This window comes from Apteryx mantelli, chromosome 12 (assembly GCF_036417845.1).
Source record: "Apteryx mantelli isolate bAptMan1 chromosome 12, bAptMan1.hap1, whole genome shotgun sequence".
NCBI classification, from domain to species: domain Eukaryota; kingdom Metazoa; phylum Chordata; class Aves; order Apterygiformes; family Apterygidae; genus Apteryx; species Apteryx mantelli.
Genome location: NC_089989.1, coordinates 21,598,772 through 21,624,069, shown reverse-complemented (window position 1 = coordinate 21,624,069; position 25,298 = coordinate 21,598,772). Strand labels below are relative to the sequence as shown.

General features: G+C 37.7%; 1 protein-coding gene across 4 annotated transcripts in view; it reads left to right on the top strand.

The window, feature by feature from the left end:
• SUCLG2 (succinate-CoA ligase GDP-forming subunit beta) overlaps window positions 1-25,298 on the top strand; it is a 136,333-nt gene that overhangs the window by 8,757 nt on the left and 102,278 nt on the right. For all 4 annotated transcript variants that reach the window (XM_067303452.1, XM_067303454.1, XM_067303453.1 and 1 more), the window contains exon 2: window positions 17,086-17,227. In XM_067303452.1, the coding sequence (XP_067159553.1) occupies window positions 17,086-17,227 (142 nt within the window). The remainder of the gene's footprint in view (window positions 1-17,085; window positions 17,228-25,298) is intronic.

Here is a 25,298-nt window from a genome sequence, read left to right as displayed (position 1 = left end):
AGCAACCTGATAACTTTCTACAATGAGACTGGCTCAGTGGATGAGGAGAGAGTGGATGATGTTTTATCTTGACTTTTGTAAGGCTTTCAACACTGCTTCCCATAACATCCTCGTAAATAAAACTGATGAAATACAAGCTAGGTGGGTAGACAGTGAGCTAGACTGAAAAAAGGCTGAACTGCTGGGCTCAAAAGGTTGTTTAGCAGTACAAAGTCCAGCTGGAGACCAGTAACTAGTGGTGTACCTCAGGATTGATACTGGGTCCCATACTGTTTAACCGCTTAATTAATGAGCTAAGTGATGGGACCAAGTGCACCCTCAGCAAGTTAGCAAATGATACAAAACTGGGAGGACTGATACACCAGCTGGTGATTGTGCCATTCAGAGGGATCTCAACACATTGGAGAAATGGGCAAACAGGAATGTCATGAAGTTCAGCAAAGGGGAATGCCAAGCCTTGCACCGGGGAGGAATAAACCCATGCACCAGTACAAGCTGGGAGGTGACTGACTGGAAAGCAGCTTTGCAGAAAAAGACCTGGAGGTCCTGCTCCTTTTCCTTTCTCCTCCACTGTCCTACTTCTCGCTTCTGCTCACATAGGCATGGACTGTAATAAGGTACTAGAAAGGAAGCTGAGAATATTCCCAATTTCATTAATCTGTGAAGTAGTATCATCATCTTTTGAGTTTGGAAATTCTGTTTCATTTTTAATAGATGAATTGAATTAAATCCCCTTTCCTTCCTTTCCCTCCATATACACATTCCATATGTTTTAATGAAGTTTATCAGTGCAGCTCAGAAACATGCATAGTCTGAGTGTGGTTTTTAAGGCTACGTTAAATTTACATCAGGGCGATGACCTGTCTGTCTGGGGTTCTTTCCATGTCCTCTCAGTTATTTCCTCTCTCTGTGCAGTGTTAATGGAGGGGTTATTTTATTCAGTCCCTTTTCATAATCTTCTAGCTGCCCAATAGTCTATCCATGGTAACAAAAGCATGGAAGATAGAGGTGTCGGTCTGTGTAACTAACAGTAGAAATGATGAATTTTCACTTCTCTGTTGGTCTTTGAATTTGCTACAGATTAATGATTGTAATGTCCAATACATTTTCACTATGTTCTTCCACTAGTGCAGAGATGTCTCTTCCCACATTGATAGCATCTGGTAAGAGTGAAATAAAGTTAGATTTGAAGATTAAAGAGCAAAATATGTTTTTTAAGTCACTGACCTCAGTAATACATCCTATTCCTTTGAAAATCTAGTAACAAAGTTATTCTTGAAAACCATCTATCACACGCAGTTGTCTACAGGTCTTTTTTTTTTAGACTGTTCCTATAACAGTGGGAGTATTGAGGGGGAGATGGGATGTCTTGCTTGGTGTTTTGTCCCAGAGAAGCCTGGGACTGGTAGGAATACTAGAGAGTTTCTAACTCTAGTCTAGACTTCAAACTACAGAACTGTTACTTCCCTCCTCATTCCCTTCATACACGAGACTGGCTGGAGAATTTGGGGCTGGTTACAGACTGAATTACTGCCAAAGATTGAATGCTATGTTCATTACTTCGCTGTCTCTTATGAGCAACCATTTTGGGTCGACACTGGCTTTGCAGGTGACCTCTGTCACTTAGTGCCTGATTAATGTTATCGGCTGGCAGGTAGGCAGTGTTTTTAAAAAGCTCCTCAACGAACATGCTTCTGATGAAGGATTGCTCTCCCCTACTCCCTCAGCTCTCTGATTAGCTTTTATTGTACGCTGAACTTCCCCATGTCTGCAAGTCTCAATCATTCCAAATGGCCAAGCACAGACAGCGAATGTGCCTGCATTTCCAGGAAGGAAGAAATCAAAGATAGACAGCTTTGTTTTAAAGATGACTTAAAATAGCCTTTCATTTGCCTGGAATGTTTGATCAGTGATTTGGAAATGTAGAAATCCACTTTAAGGTCAGAGTCTTTGATGGTGATGAACAGATAATGCCATTCATAGTGTTCTAGACAAGCTTGCTTTTGGGTTTGAGGGTGGCAGCAGGGTGAATTTCCACTGTGAATAATGGAGAAACAGTAATAGAAAAGTGACCTACAAAGGAAGGAAAAACGTTCTTAACCTTTGGTTTCCTATTAAAGGCATGCTTTCTTCGATTATTCTGTGGCAGATTCTGACTTTTTCTCAGATCTTGGCCCAAGAAGTGAGAAGGCTACCTTCCTTTTGTACGTATGTTGCTTCGGGTTTGCTTCGTCTCAGTCTGAATCAACTGGTCTAATTAAAAACAAGACTTATTAACAGTAAAAGGTGAAGAATTCTGATTTAAAACAAATACTGAGTGCCAGTCAGTTCTTTGGTACTTCCAAGACAGAAACTGTTATGACCCATTCTGCACTACTTAAGTAAATCATCTATGACTAGGGATGCAGTAGAACTGTTTGCATGGATACTTTTCTATATTTGTTCTTCTGCTGCTGTGGGTATTTGCGTCTTTATTGCTTAGGAGTGTTATGCTGCTTATTGCTCAAAGTCATAATGTACTGTGATGATGCAGTTAAGTAGTATGGAAATTATCATGATTTAAATTCATATATTAAAGAGCTGGAACAAAAATTTATGAACTGTGATTATGTTTCATATTTGCTTACCTATGAAGACAAGAGAAGATGAGAAATAGAGCTCAAACTGTCTAAATTAATGGTATATCAGCGTTTTCCATAAAATACCAGTGACTCTTAATACTTGAAAAAGTATTCTTCCAGGGTGCAGCAGGAGGGAAAGCTGCTTTTTGGTAGATATGATCACTAGAGTCAGGAATTCAGAAGCATTTCTGATCCACACTTTGGCCAAGGTTGGAGTTTCCTAAAAATTCAGGAAGCTTAATTAGGATAAAGCATACAGAAAATCCATACTGGGCATACTCTGGATATTATACACATTATATCTCTTGGTTGGTGGTAAAAGTTTAAGATTTTCTTTCTGGTTTTATTTAATGTGTAAAGCATTTGTTCATAGTTTGCATAAAAGTGTAATTATAATCTTCTAACAAAATTAGAATTAAACATGTTATAAGATGAGAGCAAAAATATTAATTTTCCCCTCAAGTTATCTAAAATAAAAGAACATTTCTAATTTATGTGATAGCTCATTTTACTTTTTGGGTAAGTAATGCATATCACCAGCAATCTTACTTTGTTTGCAAAAGAAGAGAACGTATTACAGTATTTTCTGCAACTGATTATCCAGTTGTATATGGCAGTGAGTTTATTTTCTTCAGATACTTCAAAGCCCATATTTTTTTAGGTCAGGAAAGTATGCTTTTCTTAAAGCTTTGAAGTTTTAAATAAGCAAAATGGACATAATGTGACTAAAATTAATTACTAATGCAAAACATCGCTATTGACAGCTAGCCTGCTGACAAAAGCAGAAATTGAGTCTGAATTCAAATTCTTGTTACTTTTTAATCAAAGGCTTGTTTAGAACCTCTGAAAATTGATTCTTGAAGTGTAAAGCTTCTGTGAGTGTCCCTGCTTCTTTGGCGTATGTAGATGCACAATAAATGTCTTTAATATTATTATTTTATTGTGCTGAAGTTTGTGTAAAAAATACAAGAAAAAAATGGTTTGCAAATTTTTTCTGACGTAAGCAGATCACATGTTCCCTAGCCAAGCAGTCTTGCAGAATTGGTTGCCCCTTTGGATGGGCTAATGGCTTTGGTTTGGGGCAGGTTACTTTGGTTTGTCGACATCCTATTTATTATATGGCCTTAGGAATGCTGTTCAAACCAGGAAGCTTTCACCTCATCTTAGGCTAGGTTTTCAAAGTTGTTAATGATTCACTGCTCATGTGAACTTCGGTGGGATTTGAGTATACTCAGCTCTGCTCAGTCAGCCTTTAAATGCTGAGCAGAATGCATCAGAGAACTCGTTAGTGTCTAAAATGTGCTGCCTTTTAATTTGCATCCATTTCTTTTGGATGTATGCTCTATTAGTATTGTTTGTAAATAAATAGAAGTCTTGCTACTTCCCTCTCTTCTACTCGCTCCAGTCCTCAAAAAACATATCCACAGATGCCCAGCAATATTGGCCAGGTGGTAACTGCTCAGATCTGCCTGGTAGGGCACAAGGATGGTTTGGAAGTAGGCTGAGATTCTGCTTTTCTGAGATAATAAGGATGTGACAGAAGGAGCTCAAGTCTGACCCTGTGCATGTTGCTGGTATTTTACAGTGAAGGTTAGTGGGTGGGAGAGTGTATTTACAGAATAGCTGTCAAAATCCCTGTGTGTAAGCAAGCTGTATGTAAGTTTATGAAGTATCATCATTACCAAAGATTTTAAATCTGCAATGAGTGAAGGATTTGTTTCAAGTTCGTTTTTGTCCATGCATGAGAAGTAAACACAAGGATAAGTCAGAAAGCTGTTTTAAACATGATTTAAAGGTACATTGGAATGGAGTTGTGTAGTTTTTCTTGAGCTAATGACCCAAATGAGTCCTGCAGTGTGGGAACACCACATCGCACCGCATTATTTCCAGGGGAGTGCAAAGGTTAAGCCTGGGATCAATCAGTTTGCAATCAGGCTGATTATAAAAGGAGAGGAAGAAGTACAAGGTAAAATCAAAATAACATAGGAGGACAGAAAGGTACAAAGAAAAATTTTCAGGTTCCCTTGAAGTAAAAAGGTTTCTTGTAGTAGGGAGCTAGCAACTATTCAGGAGAACTATTAAGGGAGGCACTTGAGTTTCGTTAAAATAACAATTTAGGTCTTTCAGCCCCATTTCTATCCTGAGTACATTTACTTAGAGACTGGCACAGCCTAAATAATCCTTACCATTTTGTCTGTAATATTGTGAAATAGTCCAGACATAATTAAGATGCTTTTCCAACTTTTAGGAAAGTTCATGTTTCTCATGTGCGTATTGCTGTGACTTAGGGTTAAAGGGAATATTTCCTGAATAGATATTGTTCCATTTTGAATCCAATCTATATGGCTTTGTAAATGAAACCTTCAGAACAGTGAATAATATGTGAACTACTCTGGTGGAGTCCTCTTACCTTGCTGTTGCGTTTGTCCCAGTGCAGCAGGGTGTTGCTGTTTGGGGTTGGAGCCACTGGAGCAAGGTTTAGAAGGTGGCCTTTAATGAAAGAGAGAGAGAAAACGGTGAGACCCTCAGCAGCACCGAACCGCTTGAGAGCTGGTGGATGTCCTGACGTTCCTCCTTCCCAGCCGAGGATGCCAGCATTAAGAGAGGGAAGAAAATGCTGAATCAAGAAGCAAGAGGGATGTGTTGAAGTATCATTACGTGTTTCCAAAGAGAACATTTTTTAATATATCATTACAGTTAAATATATTTTTTTAGTGGCAGGGAGTGTTGTTTTAGAGGTGGAAGGGTTGAATTCTCCTGGTATTTTATACATTTATTAATGAATTAATTTTGAGATAATTGGTCCTGAATGAAATGTTCAAGTCCCCCTGTCGTGATGGCATTAAAGTCTGAAGTCTGCAAAGCTCTACCAGGGCCACATACAGTTTTTACAGGAGATTACCTTGCACAGTTGATGAGTCAGCTAATTGGAGAGTTTTGGGAATCTTTACCCATTTCTGTGAGGGACACCCCAGGAGAGTGAGGGAAAATCAGATGCATAATTTTTTTTATTTTTATTTTTTCATTCAAATCCAGTAGGGTTCTATCTTTGGTAAAATCATTCACTCTTCCAGATTAAGTTTTACATTCAGGGTAGGCGGTTAGCTTGTTGAGGCAGGAACCGTTCTTTTCTAAGCGGTTTCTGCAGACTCTCGATACGGTGGTCCTTCCTTCCTTACGTGCAAGCGTCAGGCCTTTTCTCTCGGACTGAAGCGTGTCCTGCTGGAGTCTCTTGTGCCGGCTTTGTGCCTTCCCTCCGCAGAAAGCAGTAGCATAGCTATTATGGCCGTATTGTGTAGATAAAGTTTTATAGGTGTTTAACTTACGTGGGCTGATATACGCGGTCATGGTTCGTTTCTATAGTATTATTGAAACAAATCTGGTTTTGGCTAGACCTGGAATTTAAAGGAGAGAGCAGTTGTTTCTTGTTTAAATTGTCTATGAATAAATGATTAAAAACTGATAGATATTGTTTGTAGTGACTCTTTTCTTTGAGTGAAAACACAGTTACTATTTCCTTCTCAGTTTAGGAACTGTTTAAGTCACATTCTTTAGAAAGAAAAAGAGAGAAACTAGACGCAGCCCACACGCAAGCAAAGAGAAATTATGAGTTGAAAGTTTAATACCTGCTTTTGTTTTCAAGGCCATGTTACACTGCAGTAAATCTGCAGATGGACAGTCTTTTACTACGCTATTCCTACAGGTAGGTTAGAATTTATTAGTAGCACCAAAAAAAGAAAAGAGAGAAAGAAAAAGAAGTTACAATAGCTGGTTGTGTGGAAAACATGATGTACCATAGTCTTCAGGGACTCCTTCCAGCTCTGCCTCACTGAGCTCCGTAGTGCTCGTACACGGTTTCAGACCGTTTCGGTAACAGTCTTTCCCTGTGAGAACAGATGCGTGTGTTAGCGCGAGCCTAGTCCAGCGTATGCCTCTGAACTGGCGTGGCCAAGGGCCCCATTCTCACACCCGTGTTCACGAGGATCAGAATTGGTGTGTAAGGCACGCAGATGTTAGTTCTTCTACTGCAGCCATAAGTTTTTAGGTTGATACAGGTCTGAAAACTTGTACCTTTTCAGAGGACCAGTCCTGAAGATTTGCTCACGACCAGCCTTTTAATATTCCTTTAAATAGTGTACGACATATTCTATTTTAATTTGTTTTGAAACAATTCAGCCATACTTTATAATGTTTTATGGCACTTATCAATAGTGCCTATATACCTGTCTAATAAAAGTTCAATGAATGAGCGTTATCATTAAAGAAACAAATTCTCATTCTGTTTGTAATTGGTGACTGCCTGCTTCTCAAAAGGCCAGTGATGCCAGCTGGCATTTACAAGGTTTTGGTATGTCATATTGTCTACAGGTTGGTAATCTGTAGTTTATATCCTTGATTTATTATGTTGCATTAGAATGATCACTACTGTTTTGTGTTTGGGGGAACAAAAAAAGTGGTTTCCCTTAACTAAAAAGGATAAGATGGCTAAATACACCTTCCTTAGCCCTTCTGTTAAAATACCTCCCTTTTCTAGAATTGACATGTTACTAATTCAGGAAAGCTCTTTTCCTTTATTTCTTTGTCACCGTCGTGATGTTTCCTGCTGTGATGCGCTGTAATTCCTGCCTTCCTATCTCTGTTTTTCAGTGGCTCCTATTAAGACTCTTGCAAATGACAAGAGAAATTGGCTTTTCCTTGAACTCTGTGAAAGTCGTTGGGGGAAGATTTAACTAAGCTCTTGTTCTGATTGCGTGAACTAGCATTAAAATGGTGATACAAACACTGAATGTAATAAAAAAAAAAAATCCTTAAACCATTTTAAACTATAGACTTCTGAACTATAGCTCTTCTGAAGTGTTGCTGTTCTCCGTAATGAACTCTACAGTGAATCTGAGCAACTGCTTTAGAAAGAAATGAGTAGTTGAGTGCTTAGCATGTAGTTTCACGGTTTCTTCTCCAGACTTGGTTTGCAGCCGACGGTGCAGTTCAGTGTTACTGCTAACCTGGTGCAAGGGCCAGCGGTGGTCACAAGGGATGCTCCCATCCCCACCAATGCGTTCCTGCCTCTCGCCTTCGCCGGCTGCTGTGGTGAGAGCTAAACTGGCAAGAAAAGAAAAAAGTTTGCTGCTGGATTAACTCGCTGAACTGACTCCCTTCAGGCTGGGGGACCCAAGAGCGGGTAACTGGAGCTGTGCAGCCACGGTGGCAGCTGGCCCCAGGGCGGGTTGGGCAGAAGCGTGAAACCACAGCATTGTAGTGACCGCTTCTTCCCCTGCATTGGCTTCTCTGTTTTAAGTAGTGCAAAATGCTTTGCTGTTGTGGGGGCTTTATAACTAGGTGAGGGTATTGCACCGAAGACAGGAGAACGGTGGTGAGGTTTCTAAACTCACATCCGCATCAGGGGCAAAGTCTGGAGTGTGGTGCAACTCAGCACTCATTTTTCTGGATTGCAGGAGCACACCGGGAGCAACTGCTCCATCCCTCGAGTGTGCTCCTATCTAAAGGTCACTGAACTGCCTATGGATTGAGCTGATTACGCTTCTCCCTCGGGGTAAGCATGACTTAAGGATGGATTACAGTTTTCAGAGGCTACAGGATACTTGGCTTTGAATAAGTTCATTGTGTCCCTGAAAAACTTAATACTAAGGCAGTGCTTGGCAAAGATTTTCCAAAATAGGATTTAACTTTAGGCTTTACTATCAAGATTTGTTCACTCAAAGTAATAGCTAGATTTTCAGGAATATGGACTTCTAAGCAGAAGCAGTTGCCTGTCTCACTCTTTTGAAACTTCTCAAATTTGCCTGCTTAAACAACACTTATGCTCTTGAAACTCTTGGCCATCCTCTCAACTATGTGAGTCTAATTTTTGTAACGATTTTCTTTAAAACAGCATATCCTAGTAATAATAATTTTAACTGTGTTTGTGCTTCTTTTATAACCAAACCCACAGCTTTTCTACCATTTTGTGCATATAAAGAGAATAATTTATTTAACATAAACATCTTGTTTCAAAGAGTCATGTAGTTGTTAAGAATACTAATAATTACCCACATGAACAGATTGTCTATAGCTTTAGTAAATAGCAGTGTGGTGCCTTTTTTCTTTTTTTGGATGTGAAGTTGTGTTACATAAACCTTAACAATTGCAGCGACAGATCTCACTCACTCTGAAAAGTGAGTGTACGGTTCAGTAGTATGAAACAATAAATTGCCCTTACAGTTTATTGATCAAAATGTCGTAGCCTTTAAAGAACTTGGAAGTGCAATCTTTTTTTTCTTTTCTTTCTTTTTCTCTTCTTATGAGACATACTGCGTTTTACTGCACAAGGTATTGTGTGGTATATTTTAAGTAGTAAATTTGGAACCAAAAGGCCTCTAACTGTTAACTGGAGTCTTTTGTGTGCTGTCTTTGTTTTAATCCAGTTAAAATGAATTCCTGCTTATAGGAAAAAATAACAGAACTTAACTCTTAAAAGATTTCCCGCTGTGCCGGTGAAGACTTTAAAATCAAGTGCTGATGTTTAAGTTTACTTAGTGTTTTGAGAGGAGTTTTTACAAGAAATAACCAATTCCTAATATTTTCTTTCTTTTTATGTGGACAAAAGTACGGAAACTTCTGTTTCTGTCAGGCAAATATTCAGGAGTTCCTTCTGAAGGGTAAAACTGCTTCTGTGCACCTGTTTATAAATATAACGGAGATTTTTCTCAAAATGCTCAGTAATGGATGAAGTTGGTAACCTCTGCTGATACCAAGACAACTCACTGCCATATTGTGTCTAAGCTAAAGTGAGCAATTTGGGATATTGATGGAAGATAGTTTCATCTGTGGCTTTTAAATAGGATAGTCTGGATGCCAACTCTTGTTTTAAAGATTTGAATTATTGATTCATGGTTGCTAACAGGATATTATTTGGGAAGGGCATTCTCTGTCCTGTTTTTCATAGTATTTTCTAAGACATACAGTGTTGGTCATCTCTAGGTAGAGGGGGACACGTGGTGTGACGTAGCATAGCAGACCTTGTAGCTCATTGCTCTTACCTTGAGTCTTCTAATCTTTTTTTGTACTTAAAATATTTGCTTTTGTACAGAGCAAAATGTAGTAATCTCCTTAAGTTTGCATTTTATGGCTTACATTTGTGATAAACTTTTTCTGCTCAGTATAGTGCCTTTTTTCTAAATTTCTGTTTCCTATCAGAGTAACTCTACTGATTATTAATTCTTTATGTCAGCACTGTCAGCAGACTAAAATAAGTCTTTTAGTGTGTTTCCAGTGGCTTGTTTGGTTTATGTCAAGTATATGACCTAATAAAATGTACCTATTGTGAGCTGGTTTATATGAAAGTTAGGCCATTTAGTTGTATTTCTAATGCTCTCTTTTGATATGAACTTCTACTACAGCTTTGTCAATGACAGCACTGGATGTTAATACGTATAATAGATGTTTACTACTCCCATGGATGAGTGGTGTGCTCTGCCACTGCGGTGGTCTTGCCGTGTCTGTTCTCTTCACGTGCACTTGGAATTGTATTGCAGGTTGGATCACACAAATCGAGTAAGCTGGAGCGCTGTAGAATGGGTTGGATAAGTAAATGGATTTTTAGTTAGATGCTTTTATTTTAGATAACAAATGCTATGCCTACGTGCTGTTTATTTTTGTTATAGGATGCATCTAAAAGATTTTCCCATGGACACCACGGTTTTTCTCCCCAAATGATTTGTTTCCAGTGTAACCCATTACAAGATGTTCCGTATTTATAAAAATTGATACTGTTTGACATATAATTTGCATTGGCTGACAAATAATTTACACCGGTAGAACTGTTTTATACTGGCACTGGTAGAAGCGTTTTATACTAGCACAGGCCTTTGGTTCTACTTATTTGAGGTTTAGGGTTTTTGATGCTGTTGTCAGGTTCTAAGGAAATGGTATCAGTTTTAATAGAGTCCTATTAAGTGTATTCATCTCTTTGGTAAGCCCTTATGTTAGAAGTTTAATCTTAAAAAAATCTTATTAGGAAGAGTTTAATTCTTTTTTAAAACTTTTTTATATAAGCTATGCTATAAAATAATAAATGTGCACATGTGGTATTATTTTCTCACAGCTTTATGAATTCATTTTTTTAAAGGTTATTTGTTTCTGCATGTTATTTAAACTAAAAAAAAAATCAAAATATCTGAATCTCAGATAAAAGCTGCTCTCTGTATATAATGTGTATACATAAATACACAACATAATGAAATAGCTCATTTAAAAGCTATTATTTTTTTCCTTGTAGTAATATCAGTTCTGTTGGAAGTCTTCAATACAAACATAATGATACTTATTTTGCCCTTTTAATAAGAACTTGCTTTTCAAAGACTAAATTTTCTAGCTCGAGTTTTTCTTTATTCCACTGTATGAAAACATATTGACTAGATTTTATCACTGGAGTGATTTTAATTTTTTTCTTGGTTAAAAAAAATTGTAGCTAACATGCTAAGAAGAGGTAAGATGACAATTTTAAAAAACCTTAGAAAAATGTATTTTAAACCTAGCACCCTTCTTTGGACTGTTCAGAGATTTTCAGAAATTAATGCTCAAGTTTAAGGTATGGTAATGCGAATGTGCAAGTTTAGTAGGATGTGTTTTAAAGCTTTTTTGGTTAGAAAAAAGTCTTAAGATTAACAGGAAACTGCCACCAGTGGAAATACTAAGGCTCTAGATTTTCTAGTTCTGGCTTGTCTTCATAAGACAAAGTTTAAGAGGTCACATAGGAGCTCAGGTTTCAGTAAAGTCTTTGGTAGGCTGGAGTGACAGAATGTCTGCGATAAGGATTTTAGTCCTTGCAATAAAAAATAGATAAAACACAGATATAGCTTAACCTGGTTTGCCTTTCAGCCAAACTGCATGGAAAAGTCGGAGAGATGTATGGTGCTTTCCAGTATGGTTTTCTGACTAGTATGTGTGCAGAGGAAGTAGGAGCATTCGAGAGGGGAATCAGCTGGGAATAGAAGGAGGTTAGAGTCAATAATAAGCAGAAATTCTTAAAAAGTAGCTGCTGCTTTAGTTTCTCTTTTACCTGCCTTTTTTCCCCCCTTATAGACTGAGGTTATTTTTCCTGATGGTAGTTTACATCCTGCTTCCTCAGCCTGCCTTCCTGGAAGGAGAGGCGTGCGGTGGTGACTGCGGCAGCCCTGCTTGATGCTGCCGAGAGCAATTACATGGGCGACGAGAGCGGAGCTGGAGAATGGGAAAGTAAATAACGCGGCCGGAAGGTGCGTGGCACTGGGGTTGTAGTCCGGGCCGTGCCAAAGTGCCCCGCTAATAAGCCTCAAGGGGAAGGGATGGATTATGTCTGTCCGTAGAAGACTAGATCTGGGAAATAACTTTCTTTTACAGCTTGGTAAACCCTTTTCTAGGCTGTCTTAAGGCTGCGAGTGTGTGCAGTAGCGCTGTTGCTGTCAGTCGGGGACGTGTAGGTGTCTGTCGGCTGCACGGAGATTCACCGTGCCCAGGAAGCTGCTGCTGTTTCAAGGCCATCTCGGTTTCCTCAGGCTGCTTGGTATAAATGTATCTGAGAGGGTTGAGAACTTCATCCAACAAGGATTTTTTCCATATTCTTCTACTTAATTGATTCTTTTTATTGCTGTCTCTCTTACGTCTTTGTTTCTGTCAGGCTGGCGACTTTTCAGTCTTTCAGCCATATATAGTTATTATAACTGAAATGTCTTTGAATTGGGAATGAGCTCTGGGAATCATCTGTTTGCTCACATTTCTAACATCTTGTGGTCACTTCCTTATTTTTTGTTCTGTAAACCTAAAATGTATACGCTTGCAACATTTTTTTCCATTTTCAGGATGATCTTAAAAGAACAGTCTTCTTTATAGATTCAAGGCTTTTGCTTTATTTCATCTCTTTTGTTACTGCTATATTTTGCCGGCTCTTCCAGACATATGGTGTGTATGCTTCAAGTACTTTAAAGCAAGTTTTTCATGTTCTTTGCTCTTCAGAGCTTTTAATACAAACTTTGTTCATTTCCGCAATATATTGTATTCTGTCTGCTGTGCTAGACTGTACTAATTCATTCTGTCGAGTAGTTTATTCACACCCAGGAGTTTGTACTTTGTGAAAAGTCGTGATTGAAAATTTTAAGCTGGCGTTCAGTAAGATGAACTCTCTTAGAATCATATAATACAGAAAAGAGGAAAAATGTACATGCTCACCAATTTTACATTTGTAGGCTTCTCTTTTCTGTACCAGCAGTTTTTGGCCAGATCTCTGCTTTGTCACCCTTAGGGCTGCTTTGCCAGTTCTTTCAAATGAATTATTCTCTCTTTTTTTTGTCTATGTTCCTCAGTCCTGTCTCATTCATAATTTGTAGAGGAAATGTTCTCATAGTTTCTTATTACTGCTTTTCTAATATTTAAAAGAACAGAGCTCTGTGTCTGTATGCATGTATGTATGTACACTGTATGTATATGTAATGTAATTTTAACATCTCAGTAATGATTTGGAATATCCGTGAGGAACGTTTGGAGTTGTATCCGTTTTACAACTGGAAGATGCGTGCCAAAAGCTTTCGTAATGTGCAAGCGTGTGGCTGGGAATAGAGCTTATTGCAGCTTTCTGTTGGAGCCGTTAGGCTTGCTTCACTCCTTACGGGAGCGGGACTGGAGCTGCTGCCGGTGGGCAGCCCACCGGGTCGGCGTCGCTGGAGAAGGGACCCCTTTCTCCAAGGAACAAGCAGAGCTGCTGCTCCTCTGCGTGCCGTCGTCTCCGCTCCGCTTCTGTCGCGTCGTGTCGCGGGAGCTAACGCTGGTGGCCGTCCTCAGCTGGCACCTCTTCGCAGCTCACGTTCTATAAGAGTCTTCCAAAGATTTTATCACTTAAACATTGTTGCTTTGAACTAATGATGCAGATGTCAGTCCACAAGACTTTGTGCTGCATTGCAGATCCCGTAACTACTTAATCCCTACCCAAACGAAAATTTGAAAACAAGTCACGTTGAAAGAGATTTTTTTTGTCAAGTAACAGCAACAGAAGTCTGGCCCAGAATGAGATTGCCTGAATATTTTCCTTTTAGTTTATTTGGTTTAGATCAGCCGATTAACAAATACATGCAAAATTGAGATTTATTGTTCTAAATGATCAGTAAAAGTTAGGTTTTGGAGACTAGTTCTTAAATTTTGGTCACTGTGTTCCCTATTTATTAGCTGAATTAGTGAGTTGTAGATATTTCTATATAAAGCATTTGGTTTTAAGTAACATGCATAAGAAAAATACTTAGGAAGACGTTTAACTCAGCTTTTTATTTAATACAGCAACTTTAAAATTTTTTATTTTTTACTTCTATCCAAAGGCAGCTCAGCATGCGTCTCAAAAGGTCGTATGGCTTCCAGTAAATACAAAAGATTGCATAATATAAAAATTAAGAATCCAAATCTATAAAATTTATGAATATTTAACAGATGAGCAAAGAATGCTACCAAACTTATCCTTATCCAAGACTTATCCTTTGTTTCAAATCAGCTTTTTATTAACTCCCAACTAAGGAGAATTAACCTTTCTTTTGGAAAATCAAAACACGGAATTCGAGTACAATCGATCATTTAAATCAAGATTTCTTGCTTTCTGATTTAAATTAGAATTGATGATTTTGTTCATTTTGGTCGAAGTCAATCAACTTTGACTAAAGGTCCGAGCTTACTTTTCTGTACCTCAGAGTCAGATTTGTGAATTCCCTGTTGATCGAGAGAAGCGGAAGGAGGAAAGTCTTTGCAGATGTTCTTGTATTGTAGCTCCAGGCCTTAAGGGGCAGGAGCATTTCTTGGATACAGCTTTTACCTAGAGCACAGTGGCTCCAAGGCAGCTAGTCTCATCAGGGTGTGCGTTATTTTTTCTTCCTTCCTCCCCCTCTTCCTCCTCCACAGTGGTTGGCTTCCGATCGCTTTAGGGATGTTCTTTCGTTTGCTGTTCCTTGCGGCTGAAAGATGGAAATGGATTTTAATCTTATGGCTGTGATAAAATAGCACGTTAGTAAACTAGGCTGCCTACTCGGATTCAGACATGTGAAGTGACAGTATGTGCTCACAAGTGATGCTTCTCTGCAGTATGCATGTGCGTGTGAATTAAATAAAATGCATGAATTCAGTGTTATGAAATATACAACTGATATTTTTATATGCGTGTATCAGTAATGATGGATTCAAAAGTCCTTATAGTAATGTTATGATTATGAGAGAGCCTTTTGAGAAGTGGTGAAAAAGAGAATGCTTATGAATGTCATGGATAAAACTGGTATTTTCTCCAGTCATGCTAAAAGCTGGTTTGTAGCTTGACAGAAACTGTGGCCCTGTTGAGTCAGATTTTGGCTAAGTTCTCTGTCCCTGTTTCTCATCTGAGGTTTGAATCGACCTTCAGGGTCCTGGTGTTAATCCCTCATGGAAATGATCATGAAGTAACAGTTGTTAGAGTCTAACAGAGCTCTTATAAGAAGAAAACAAAATTCAGAAATTGCAAGGATTACTTTAAATTGTGACCCTAAATTTGAAGGCATTGTACAAACTGAATAATGTATTGTCTCTGAATAACTTTGAGAAATAGAAAGCATACTGAGGAGCCTGTACGATAGAAATATTACCTAAAATTAGAGATGGTATATTGTCAGCATGCTCTATGGGTATTCTGGTTTTTTAGCATACTTTACCAGGTTACATTTAAAAGGATTTAAAATGTGCCATTCTGAGCTTGTAACTGTTTAAGTTCTGTGGGAGTTGCTTCATGCAGAAAACATGTGGTTATATACTGTAAAAGATGGGTTTGCATTTCTGTAATGCATCAATCTTCTCTGTTCTGTTTCAAAGCAAGCAGCAACAGATGGAGGTTTGCTTTTGATAAAATGCAACATTTAAAATAAAGGGTTTGTATTATTGAAAGCCATTAGAATGGAGGTTTTTTGTTTGCAGTATAAAGCTACATTAGGATAATATTTTTTATCATGCTGTTAGTAATCAAAGTATTAATATAGTAAATAACCCTCTTTGTCTAATGTGTCTAGTTGTACGGCACTAGCTTGCATACTGTACTTCTTACTTCGTGAGAAATCAATGATTTATTGCGGGCTTTCTGCCAGTAGGACAACAGTTCATCTCTACATATAAGAATAACATCTTTTGCTGGCCTCAATTATAACCATACCATTGCCAGGAATCAGCGATACCTTTCAGAATAGCTTTTCAGTTTCTCTATTTCTCTGGGTGGCTATAATAGTCTCTTTGAATTGTTAGTGTGAATACTGCCCAGTCTAAAGAGATTACTAAAATATGATCTAACTTATATCTGTTAGGTCTGTGCAAGCATGAACGGTTTGTCAAAGAATTCATACTGTTATCAATGGTACTTTCAGAGGTGTGTTTGACACCTTCAGAAAAATCAGTTTCTACTTGCTATCAAAAAATATTTGAAACAAGATATTTATTTAAAATGCCCAGAAATGTCTTTGCAGAGCTGGACCTAAAATATTTTTATTAATTTAAGACCAGCAAATGCATTATGGAAGCATGCATAGTAATAACAACAGGATGTCAGCTTAACAGCTCCTTAGTTCTTGCTTCTGTTGGTAATAGTTTATCCAGTGTGGAGAATGTGCCCTCTCTCTGAATCATTCAGTAATGAATTCCTGACTTCTACAGTGTCTCTACACAGTGTCTTTACCTCCAAGACAAGTGAATGTTACATTTTTGTATGTAAGGTTTGCATATCTTTGTATCCATGACATACACATAGGCACTTGCAGGTGTCCAAACTTGTATGTTGAGAGTGGGAGATAAATTCTTCTCCGGCTGTGGTTGGACGTGCAGGGCTGAAGCGGTTGTGCTGGATTCTTCAACAAATATACCTAGAACTGCAACGGGCTAAGCGTAGATAACAGCCCGCTGAAAATAATACAGGTATTAGAATGTAATCTTTCTTAAAAATTGACACCAATTCCATTTTGGTTGTTTTTCTTCTCAGATACGCAGCAATAAATGTATAGTATCAATCTAAATAACTTTTTGGGGAAGAACTATGTAAAATTTAGTGTCAGTAAGGAATATTTAGTGTGAAACAATGAATTGGTATTTAAAATAAATGTGTTGATAGTATTTTTAATAGCACAGGACAACATAAAAACATAAATAGACTTTAGAGTTCAAACCAAGTACATTTGCAAATCTGTGCTGATATTTAATACTACACATCTTATCTAGCCAAGATCATCCAGTGAGCATTGTGTAGCTTAATCTTTATAGATTTCAGAATACTTTGGATGCAAAAATGTTGAGAAAAGGCACTTGGGTAAATCAATGGATATTTTACCTTTTCTCTGAAACAGTGTTCTCTGACTGCTAGTTTGAGATAGCCATAAGGATGAAGAGCTCAGCTGACTGTTTTATGAACTGTTCTTAACGACCATTGTGTTATTTTCCCCTCTTTTTTTTGTAGGCTGTTCAATTAACCCCTAGACGATGGCTGAACCTGCAGGAGTACCAAAGTAAAAAACTAATGGCAGACCATGGGGTTACAGTTCAGAGATTCTTTGTGGCTGATTCTGCAAATGATGCCCTCGAGGCTGCTCGGAGACTAAGTAAGTTGACTGATGATGGGAGGAATCCGCTTCACTAGATAGCAGTCTGGAAAATAAATTGCTTTCTAATAAGTTGTACACAATCTTCAAATTGATGCTTATTGTAAAGGTTTGATATATTGTCCAGACCACAAATATTTTGCTTCATTTCATATGTGAAGAACAGTTGATAACAGCAATATTTTTCAGAGCTTTATTTCTAAAATGTTTTTTAAGCAGCATGTAACATGAAGTCTTTAATTAACATTACTTATATCATTTTGGATAATTCAGAAAGGAGAATAACATCACGAATGGTTGCTTTGAAGATTTGTTGTTGTTGTTCTATACTTGATATAATTTAAGGGACTGAAATAGATGAACTTGCATAAAAAGTTGTTATCAAACAAAAGCTAGCTCTTTTAAAAAGCAAAGAAAGAAGGAGGTTGCGGAGTCTCCATCCTTGAAGATATTAAATAAAACAACTGGATGTGGTCCTGGCCATCTGCTGTAGCTGACCGTGCTTTGAGCAGGGGTGGGAAGGGACTAGGTGATTTCCAGAGTGAGATCCTCAACTGTTCTATGATTCTATGAAAAAAAAATAAAATACATGTGAGAAAAACAATTATGTACACAGTATGTTTGTCCACGTGGGCACAGAGAAAAGGTGAGTCATTTACCTTCACAAAAGGATTTGATAATGGCTGGGAGAGAAGACCATGCTTCTGGAACTCCATTTAGGTTCTCTGACAACTTGTTCCTTTTAGTCTGATATACTTAAGATTAGAATTTCGGGCAGAAATGAATTTATGTAATACCTATTCTCTAAAAAGGAAATGTGGTCAAATAAGCTTATCACCCAATTCTAACCACGGAGGGAAAAAAGTTATCTTTTTTTTTAAAGTTATTGATAGTATTTTGCTTATTTTCCTCTTTTTCGTTTAGTCTTTGTTAAAATTAATATACCATGTATAAAATTAATATACCATATATCAAGAAGTCAGAGGACAAGCACCATTGTAATCTAATTGTGTAATAACAGGAAGGGGCTTTTTTGTTTATGTCTCACATAATGCACAAACAATGTAGTTAAATGTGTTTGAATTTTATGCACTGGAAAATAAATTAACAAAACTTACTCATATCAAAGATCTGATCAGACCTTGAGTAGCTGAATAGGATTAGCATAATGGCTTGTTAAATCTCTGTAACTTTACTAAGATGATATGCTTTTCAGTAATCAAAACATTTTTATGTCAACCAGAATATTTGAAAATGTATTTCAAACAAAAAAATTAATTGTTACTGTTATGGTCATTTGTCAGTGTAAACTGAAAAATGCTGGCACAAAGCAAAGCTCATAAAATTAAGAAGTCTGAATAAATGGCTATTTTTGGAGGGTTTCTTCATACCTGGACGTCTGACAAAGTCAAGAAATGCTAACTGAAGCTGTGACAAGTTTTTCACAAATATTACAGCACTTAAACCCTCCTGTTCATGATTGAACTCATAAATGGATTGGTCTGTCCAGTAGCCATAACTATTCTAGATCCCTATAACTATTTGGAGAAATAAATTACTCCATAAAAGTCAGTGAATTTTTTGTTGTTGTTTTATGATGCCAGATTTATTTGAAATAACCTCTGTAGCTTGCTTGCTTTGCAAATCACAGAAATATTGGTGTGTAACAAAACTGTGTTGAAATTTTAAAATTCAGAAGTAAAATATAAAAACAAAGAAATCTTTGCTAATCAAACTTTTTCATGAAAGTCATATTTTTTTCCCTAAACTGGACTGACTTGTTAACACTTTGAACCAAAAAAAAATTATCGGTCAGTGGTACCTTTCTTCATTGTATATTACTGCCTTCAAGCATGGTGCATTACTGGGCTTTAAAGAATTGTGCTTTACAGTATGAGGCTGTTTCATGTTGAAATGATTGATATGCTCCATTGATACACTAAATGATTAACAACATCCTTGTAATCATTCTGATGTTGTGCTCTCATTGTACTCCCAGCCTGCACTTTGAAAACTTGGCATCAAGAACACAAGCTTTGGTAATGTGGTCATTGTTGTTCCAAGATTTTGTTAGATTTATCTTCTTTATGATCCTTCACCCTGATAGTATTGCTGTCACTCAGGTTTGTCTGCACAGCACGTATGTCTTCTGAACAGGAGAGGGCCAAACTGCAAAGTAAAAAGCTATGAGCAAAACAAAAAGGTTTAACCTACAGGAGGCACAATATATTCCAAAACAAAATAACTAAAGGCAGTGGCTTTGGGATGTTCTTGATAAACAAGTGTTCCTCACCAAAAGGTGGTGAAAGGCCAGGCCGATGACCCCTGCCAAGTCCTGTTCAAAAGTCGGGTATTTTAGATATTTTATGCCACATTGCAGCTGTTCTTAACTTTCACTTCTGCAAACAAAAAAGGATACTTAACAATGTACTTTTAAGATAAAAATAGAGATAGTTATCACAATTTGAAATTGAGACAGGTTCAGCATTTTTGTTGTGACATGTAGATGTATCTATATTTCTGCAGATGTATCATCATGAATACTGGAGAAGCAGTATTTACTTAGGCAATTTTACAGGATCATCATTGGCATGGATCTGCGTATATGATAAAGGGGGACAGATAAAGGGACAGAATCTGCCTGGATATTGAGATCTGTATAAAGAGTTCACACAGTTCACACAATTTTGCACAGTTTCACCAAATACGACATGCTTGAAAGAGTCCTGTGTCATACTGCAGTGTCTGTAATCACCAATATTGCTAATGCTGCATTTCCTGTTGATGTAATGGAAAGAGGTGGCATTAGACCATTCTTCCTGCTGGGTCTTCAGTTGTCAGGAAGGTGTTAATGGATGTCCTTTTGAAAAGGTTCACCTCTATCCAATATTTGTTATAGTTTGCTAAATTCCACTATTGCTCTATATGTTTTTATTAGTAGGTAAACTGAATACACTGGATATTAATTTTCTCAGAAAGATTTTTTTAAAACCTATCAACAGTACAATACAAAAGGCAGTCTAGAAGGAATTGTAAACCAAGTTAAAGGATTGTTTGTTTGTCTTTTTCAAAGGTAAGAGTGGCAGATGTTAAGAAAATTAAAATGACGTCACAAGTATTGACTTCAAAAGAGATTGTGCACAGTAAGGAATACAGAATTAGGCCCCAAGGAATTCGTAGCTTTTTATGTGCTAAGCAATTTTCAGGTATAACTCTTGTAGAGAAGGCAATATTTATGGAATACCAAGAAATTCAGTTACAGATGCTTTCATGTTTCATGTTAAAATTGCTAAGTTTTCAAAAGCAAAAGAAAAGGATATTGTGCTGTTTTACAGCAACACTGTGGTATTGCTTGATCTGTCTTCTAAAGAAACACACCACGTAAACAAGCTCTAGCAGTTGTAGTTCCGCTGTTTAACAGAGAGTAAAGTGAAGTATTTGGGAGCTAGGCATTTGTCTGAAATGAGAGACGATCTTGTTGTTCATATATTAATGCACAAGTCTTCTGATCTGATTCTCACTTAATGCAGTGGTACATCTGGTGCTCACTTATCCAGAGAAGACACTTCCTTTTTATTTTTCTTTCTTTTCCACGTACTGTAGTACCAATATAGCAAAAAATCTCTATGTATGCATACATATACCTCCACTATTAAATGTGCACATTTTCATTGGTCGTACTGGGCACATGCACTGTGCATCATTTCAGGGTCCATCGTTTTCTCTTGCCTTCCCTATCCGATGCCCTTAAGTCTGCTTCCCTCATGTATTATTCTTTGTTTTGTCTGATGGAGAAGTTAAGGGAACCAGCATTTTAAACCCTACTGAGCAGGTGAACAAAGCTAAGAGGAATTATAGTTATGCTGGAGGGTATTACTGTGTACTGTCAATTGGCTCTTTGAATGAGTAGAGAACTAGGGGTGGTTGAAATGCTCAGTATCCTAAATGGATGCCAGGAGCTTCACATGTGCTTCTTTTTCTGCTTTTTAGCGAAAGCAATAGAGTGCTGCCCGTTGCCACTTAGTGTTTCATTACATTTAGGAATCAGTCAGATGCAGTGTTCACACTCCGTCACAGAGAAATGCAATTGAATTGCTTGCAAGGCCTTTATTCGCTCTTCTTTAAAAAATGTATAAGAAGATACAGTCTCTGCATATCCTATGTCTATTGCCTTATGCATGACGGAACTCATAAAATTCCTCTCTGGACTAAAGGCATGCTTTTTATATCACTCTGAAGAAGCTAACATGTATTTTATAAAGAACGGAAGAGGTTTATTGTAGCCTCTTTCTATGAGGACATTTACTGTCACCTATTACTCATCTTTTTTTAGAATCATTCTCAATCAGGTGATCACTAGTCTCCTTCCTACCTCTCAGCATGCTGTGGTTTTTTCCTTGACTGTGTTTACTATTGGATGGAAGACTGCATTTATAGATGTTGTTTTAGATCTCTTATCTCAAAATTCATCTCTGTGATGTAAATTAGAAAAATCCTTTGAAAGCAGTGTGTGTTTAGAAGATACCAAAAATTGGTCTTTAGCTTGGTAGTGCCCCTTTTTTGTATAGATTATGAAGAAATGCTGGTGGTGAAGTGCTGTCTGCATTTAATCTAAACTTTCATGTTAGGAAAAATGGAAAAGATCCTTAAATTTGACATTTCTGAGATTAGAAAAGTGAAATTAGGTTCTCTCTTGTTATATCAGGAGGTGCTTTCCTGTGAGTATACTATAAAGACCAGCCCTTTGTTGTTATCTCTAAATAACTTATTCTATTTACTATCAAATCTTTGACCTTATTAGCTGTTTAGCTGATCTTTCTTACTGTCATCATGTGCTTTGCTTACATGATTTAATTTCCTTTCTTCTTTCTTCTCTGTCAGGATAGGTAGAAGGCAAATTGCCTCCTTCCACATGTCTGTAATTTCCACCTTACCTTCCTCTGTAGGGTTCACTGCATGGTAATAATTTTTCACCTATGTATAATGAGTAATTTCTCTAAGAAAAATAAATGACGTACTCTGTAGAATAGGTAGTTATTTTTAAAAGCTCCTTGGATTATGCTTCTCTGCGTATGTTGAAAAATTGCATGTCTCTAAAATAATGTTCCGTGGAGCTGTGTGCGATAAACTCGCTCTCTGTTAAGGAACTGCTCTCCCAAGCTCCCTTTCATTCTCTGAGAGCTTTTTTTAAAGTTCTTCATACTTAAAATATGGCTTGCTCAAACTGTCCTTTTAGGCAAAATAACTCTTTAAGTTATTGACTAATATAATTCTATTCTCAAATGGGTAAATATTCAGAAAGCAACCTTTTAAATTAATTAGAAAAGTTGTGGTAGGTGAGTATTAGTTGAATTGTGTTCAAAATTATTGATCATGAATATTTCTGTATTGCATTTAGCAAATTTCCTGTTAATACAAGTATAATGATGAAGTTTCATCCGTTTTGCACCCATATGGCTACGCAACCAATAACTCAATTTGCCATTTAATCTGGGCTTCCCATTCACTGCAGTTACAGAGTGGCCCTTTAACCAAGTCACTGTGGAGACTTCAGTCCTCCTTGAAGAGGAACAGAGTCAAATCTTCTAACTATCAGAAACTGAAAGTTTTGGAAAGCAAGTGGATTTGATGCTTAATCACCTTCCTCATTAGCCAGCCCTCAGGGGTAATAGTTTGTGTTAGTGTCCTGTCGCAGGTTCCTGGGATTGAGCTACCAAGTGCAACCTGTTCCTCCTTCCAGAGGGCTTCATGTAGACCGCAGTCCTGAGGCAGCTCCGTAGCTGCTTTTTCTACTAGTGTGCTTTTGCTGTCTGATGCTTCTGGGAGCTGATGTTGGCCTTAGTAAGCAAATGCTCCAGGAAAGGGAATATTCGAATGGGTAACACTGCTTCTCTTTCCTTGCTCAGTGACCAGCTTGTCTCCTTCCCCGTCGCTCTTTACGAAACGCGTCGTGCTGTGCCCGGGCTCCAGTGCCCCGAGTGAACCTCGCTCTGCCTGGGGCGGCTGCAGCTGTGTTAGGGGCTCCGAACCCTGGAGTTCTTTTCCTAGTGAAGTGTCTTGATGTTACCCAGGCTGCATGCTTAAAAAAATAATAATAACTTTAAAAAAAGGCAGGGAAGTTTCCTTTGAAGACTAAACCTCTTTCTGAATATAGAACATTTCAGCTGTAATGATTCAGTGCTCTTAGCTGCACTTTTCATGTAGATCATTTATGCTCAAAATGCTGTGAAATTCTAAAAAAATCCCAGAATTTTCCGTTTGGCCTTAGGCTGTCTCTGTGCCTGATGACAGGAAAACTTTCATTATTGCTCATTAACCTGTAGCGAAGTGTATGTTCACACAGAACGAGTGGCCTTTCTTTAATTTTAAATCCTCATCTTATTGCAGCGGAGTAATTGCTCCTGTCTTCCTGTGAAATACAGTTGGTTTTGATTTTCTTCTGAATGTTGCTATTGTTTCTGGACCCGGTGGAGATTTGTGTTTCTTTTGTTTAATGTGTTACTGTCCACAAATGCCCCCAAATATCTGCCAGCTTGTCTCTCTCTAATCCCTGTATGTTTTTAAGTTGTGTGCATTCCTATATTCCCCTTTAAGAGCCCCTCCAACAGGTGTGTGTTTGCACCAGGAGCTTGGATTTTGCCTTGTCTAAGCTGTGAAATCCAAGCATTTTCATGTGACTTCTCACCAGTACCAAATATCTGTTACTACTCTCTTGCTCTCGGTCTTCATAGGCACCTCTTAAATGCAGTTTCAGTATTTCGTCATCCATTTCAAAGCTCCACGAAACTTGCCACTGTCTGAAGCTTTAATCTCATTGCACTTTGTCCCTTTTCCAATTTTCTATTCTTTGTCCGAGTCCTTTCCTCACTGTATCCATTTTCTGTCTCTTGTCTCTTCCTAATGACATCTTCCACCTCGTGCCTTGTGATTGAGAAAAGCCTCTTCCTTTTTTTTGTGCTAAACAGTCGGTTATTTCTTATCCTGCTTGCGACTAATTACTGCAGGAATTTTATACTGCTAAAAACCGCTATATATATGCACGCACACAAACTCTTACACTCCCCCCCCCTGCCCCAAGTGCTTTGCTTAGGCCATCAGATACTTGATCTAGAAACATTAATTTCTGATTGCTGTGTCTGCATCAGAAAATGAATAATGATTGTTAACCATTCTAATAACCTTTTCTCTGCTGTGTCCACTTTGCAACAGTTTATTTTTTAGAAATTTTTTCCAAGCAAATTTTTTTGTGCTGACAGTGTTAAAAATCTCACTCTTGTCTGAAAATGGTGAAAAAAATAGACTAGAGAAAGAGTTATGAAGGTAACACCCTGTATATTATTGTTATTTACTTTAAAGTAATTTTTTTGAGGGAGTTTTAATAATCAATATGTCACTGATCCAGTTTATTTACACCGTCTACTGGATGAAAAAAATCAGTCATGGAGACTCAGAGGAGTTAAGAAAGGTGTTTAAAGGTTGTATTCACTGAAGCCTGATTTACTAAGGATTTTGTTAGAAAGTCATGGGGAATTTACTGTGATATAGCTATAGTGCAAAGCTGGAGTATAGTAATTATTCTATACTAACTCTTCTTGTGGATATTCTTCATTTGCTCTAAGATTGCTTTTAGATGCTTTAGCTTAATCTGTTTTGGAAGCTAAACCACACAAAAGCATGCTTTACGCGGGGTTCAAGTTTCCATTTGAGGATTTAATGCACAGTGGCTCCTTTGCACTGCTCTGTAGCAGGACCTTGCTCCTTGGACATGAGCCCTAAAATACTTATTTCTCCTCTTCCTTTGCCTTTTTTTTGGTTTTTGGGGTTTTTTTTTGTTAATCTTGTAATTCTTGCTTGTTCCCCCTTCCTCCTTCTCTCTACCTTCCTCTGTGTTTTATACTAAAACTATTTCACAGAAGCAGATATTGCTGAGAAGTGGCGAAAATTTAAGCAAAGCAATATTTAAGCAATGTGGTATCCTTGGTAAACACAGCATGGGATCTCTCACATAGCTTTACTACACGCCTGATTCATCCTCTTCAAGTAAGTAATGTTTTTCCACATAAGCCCTTGG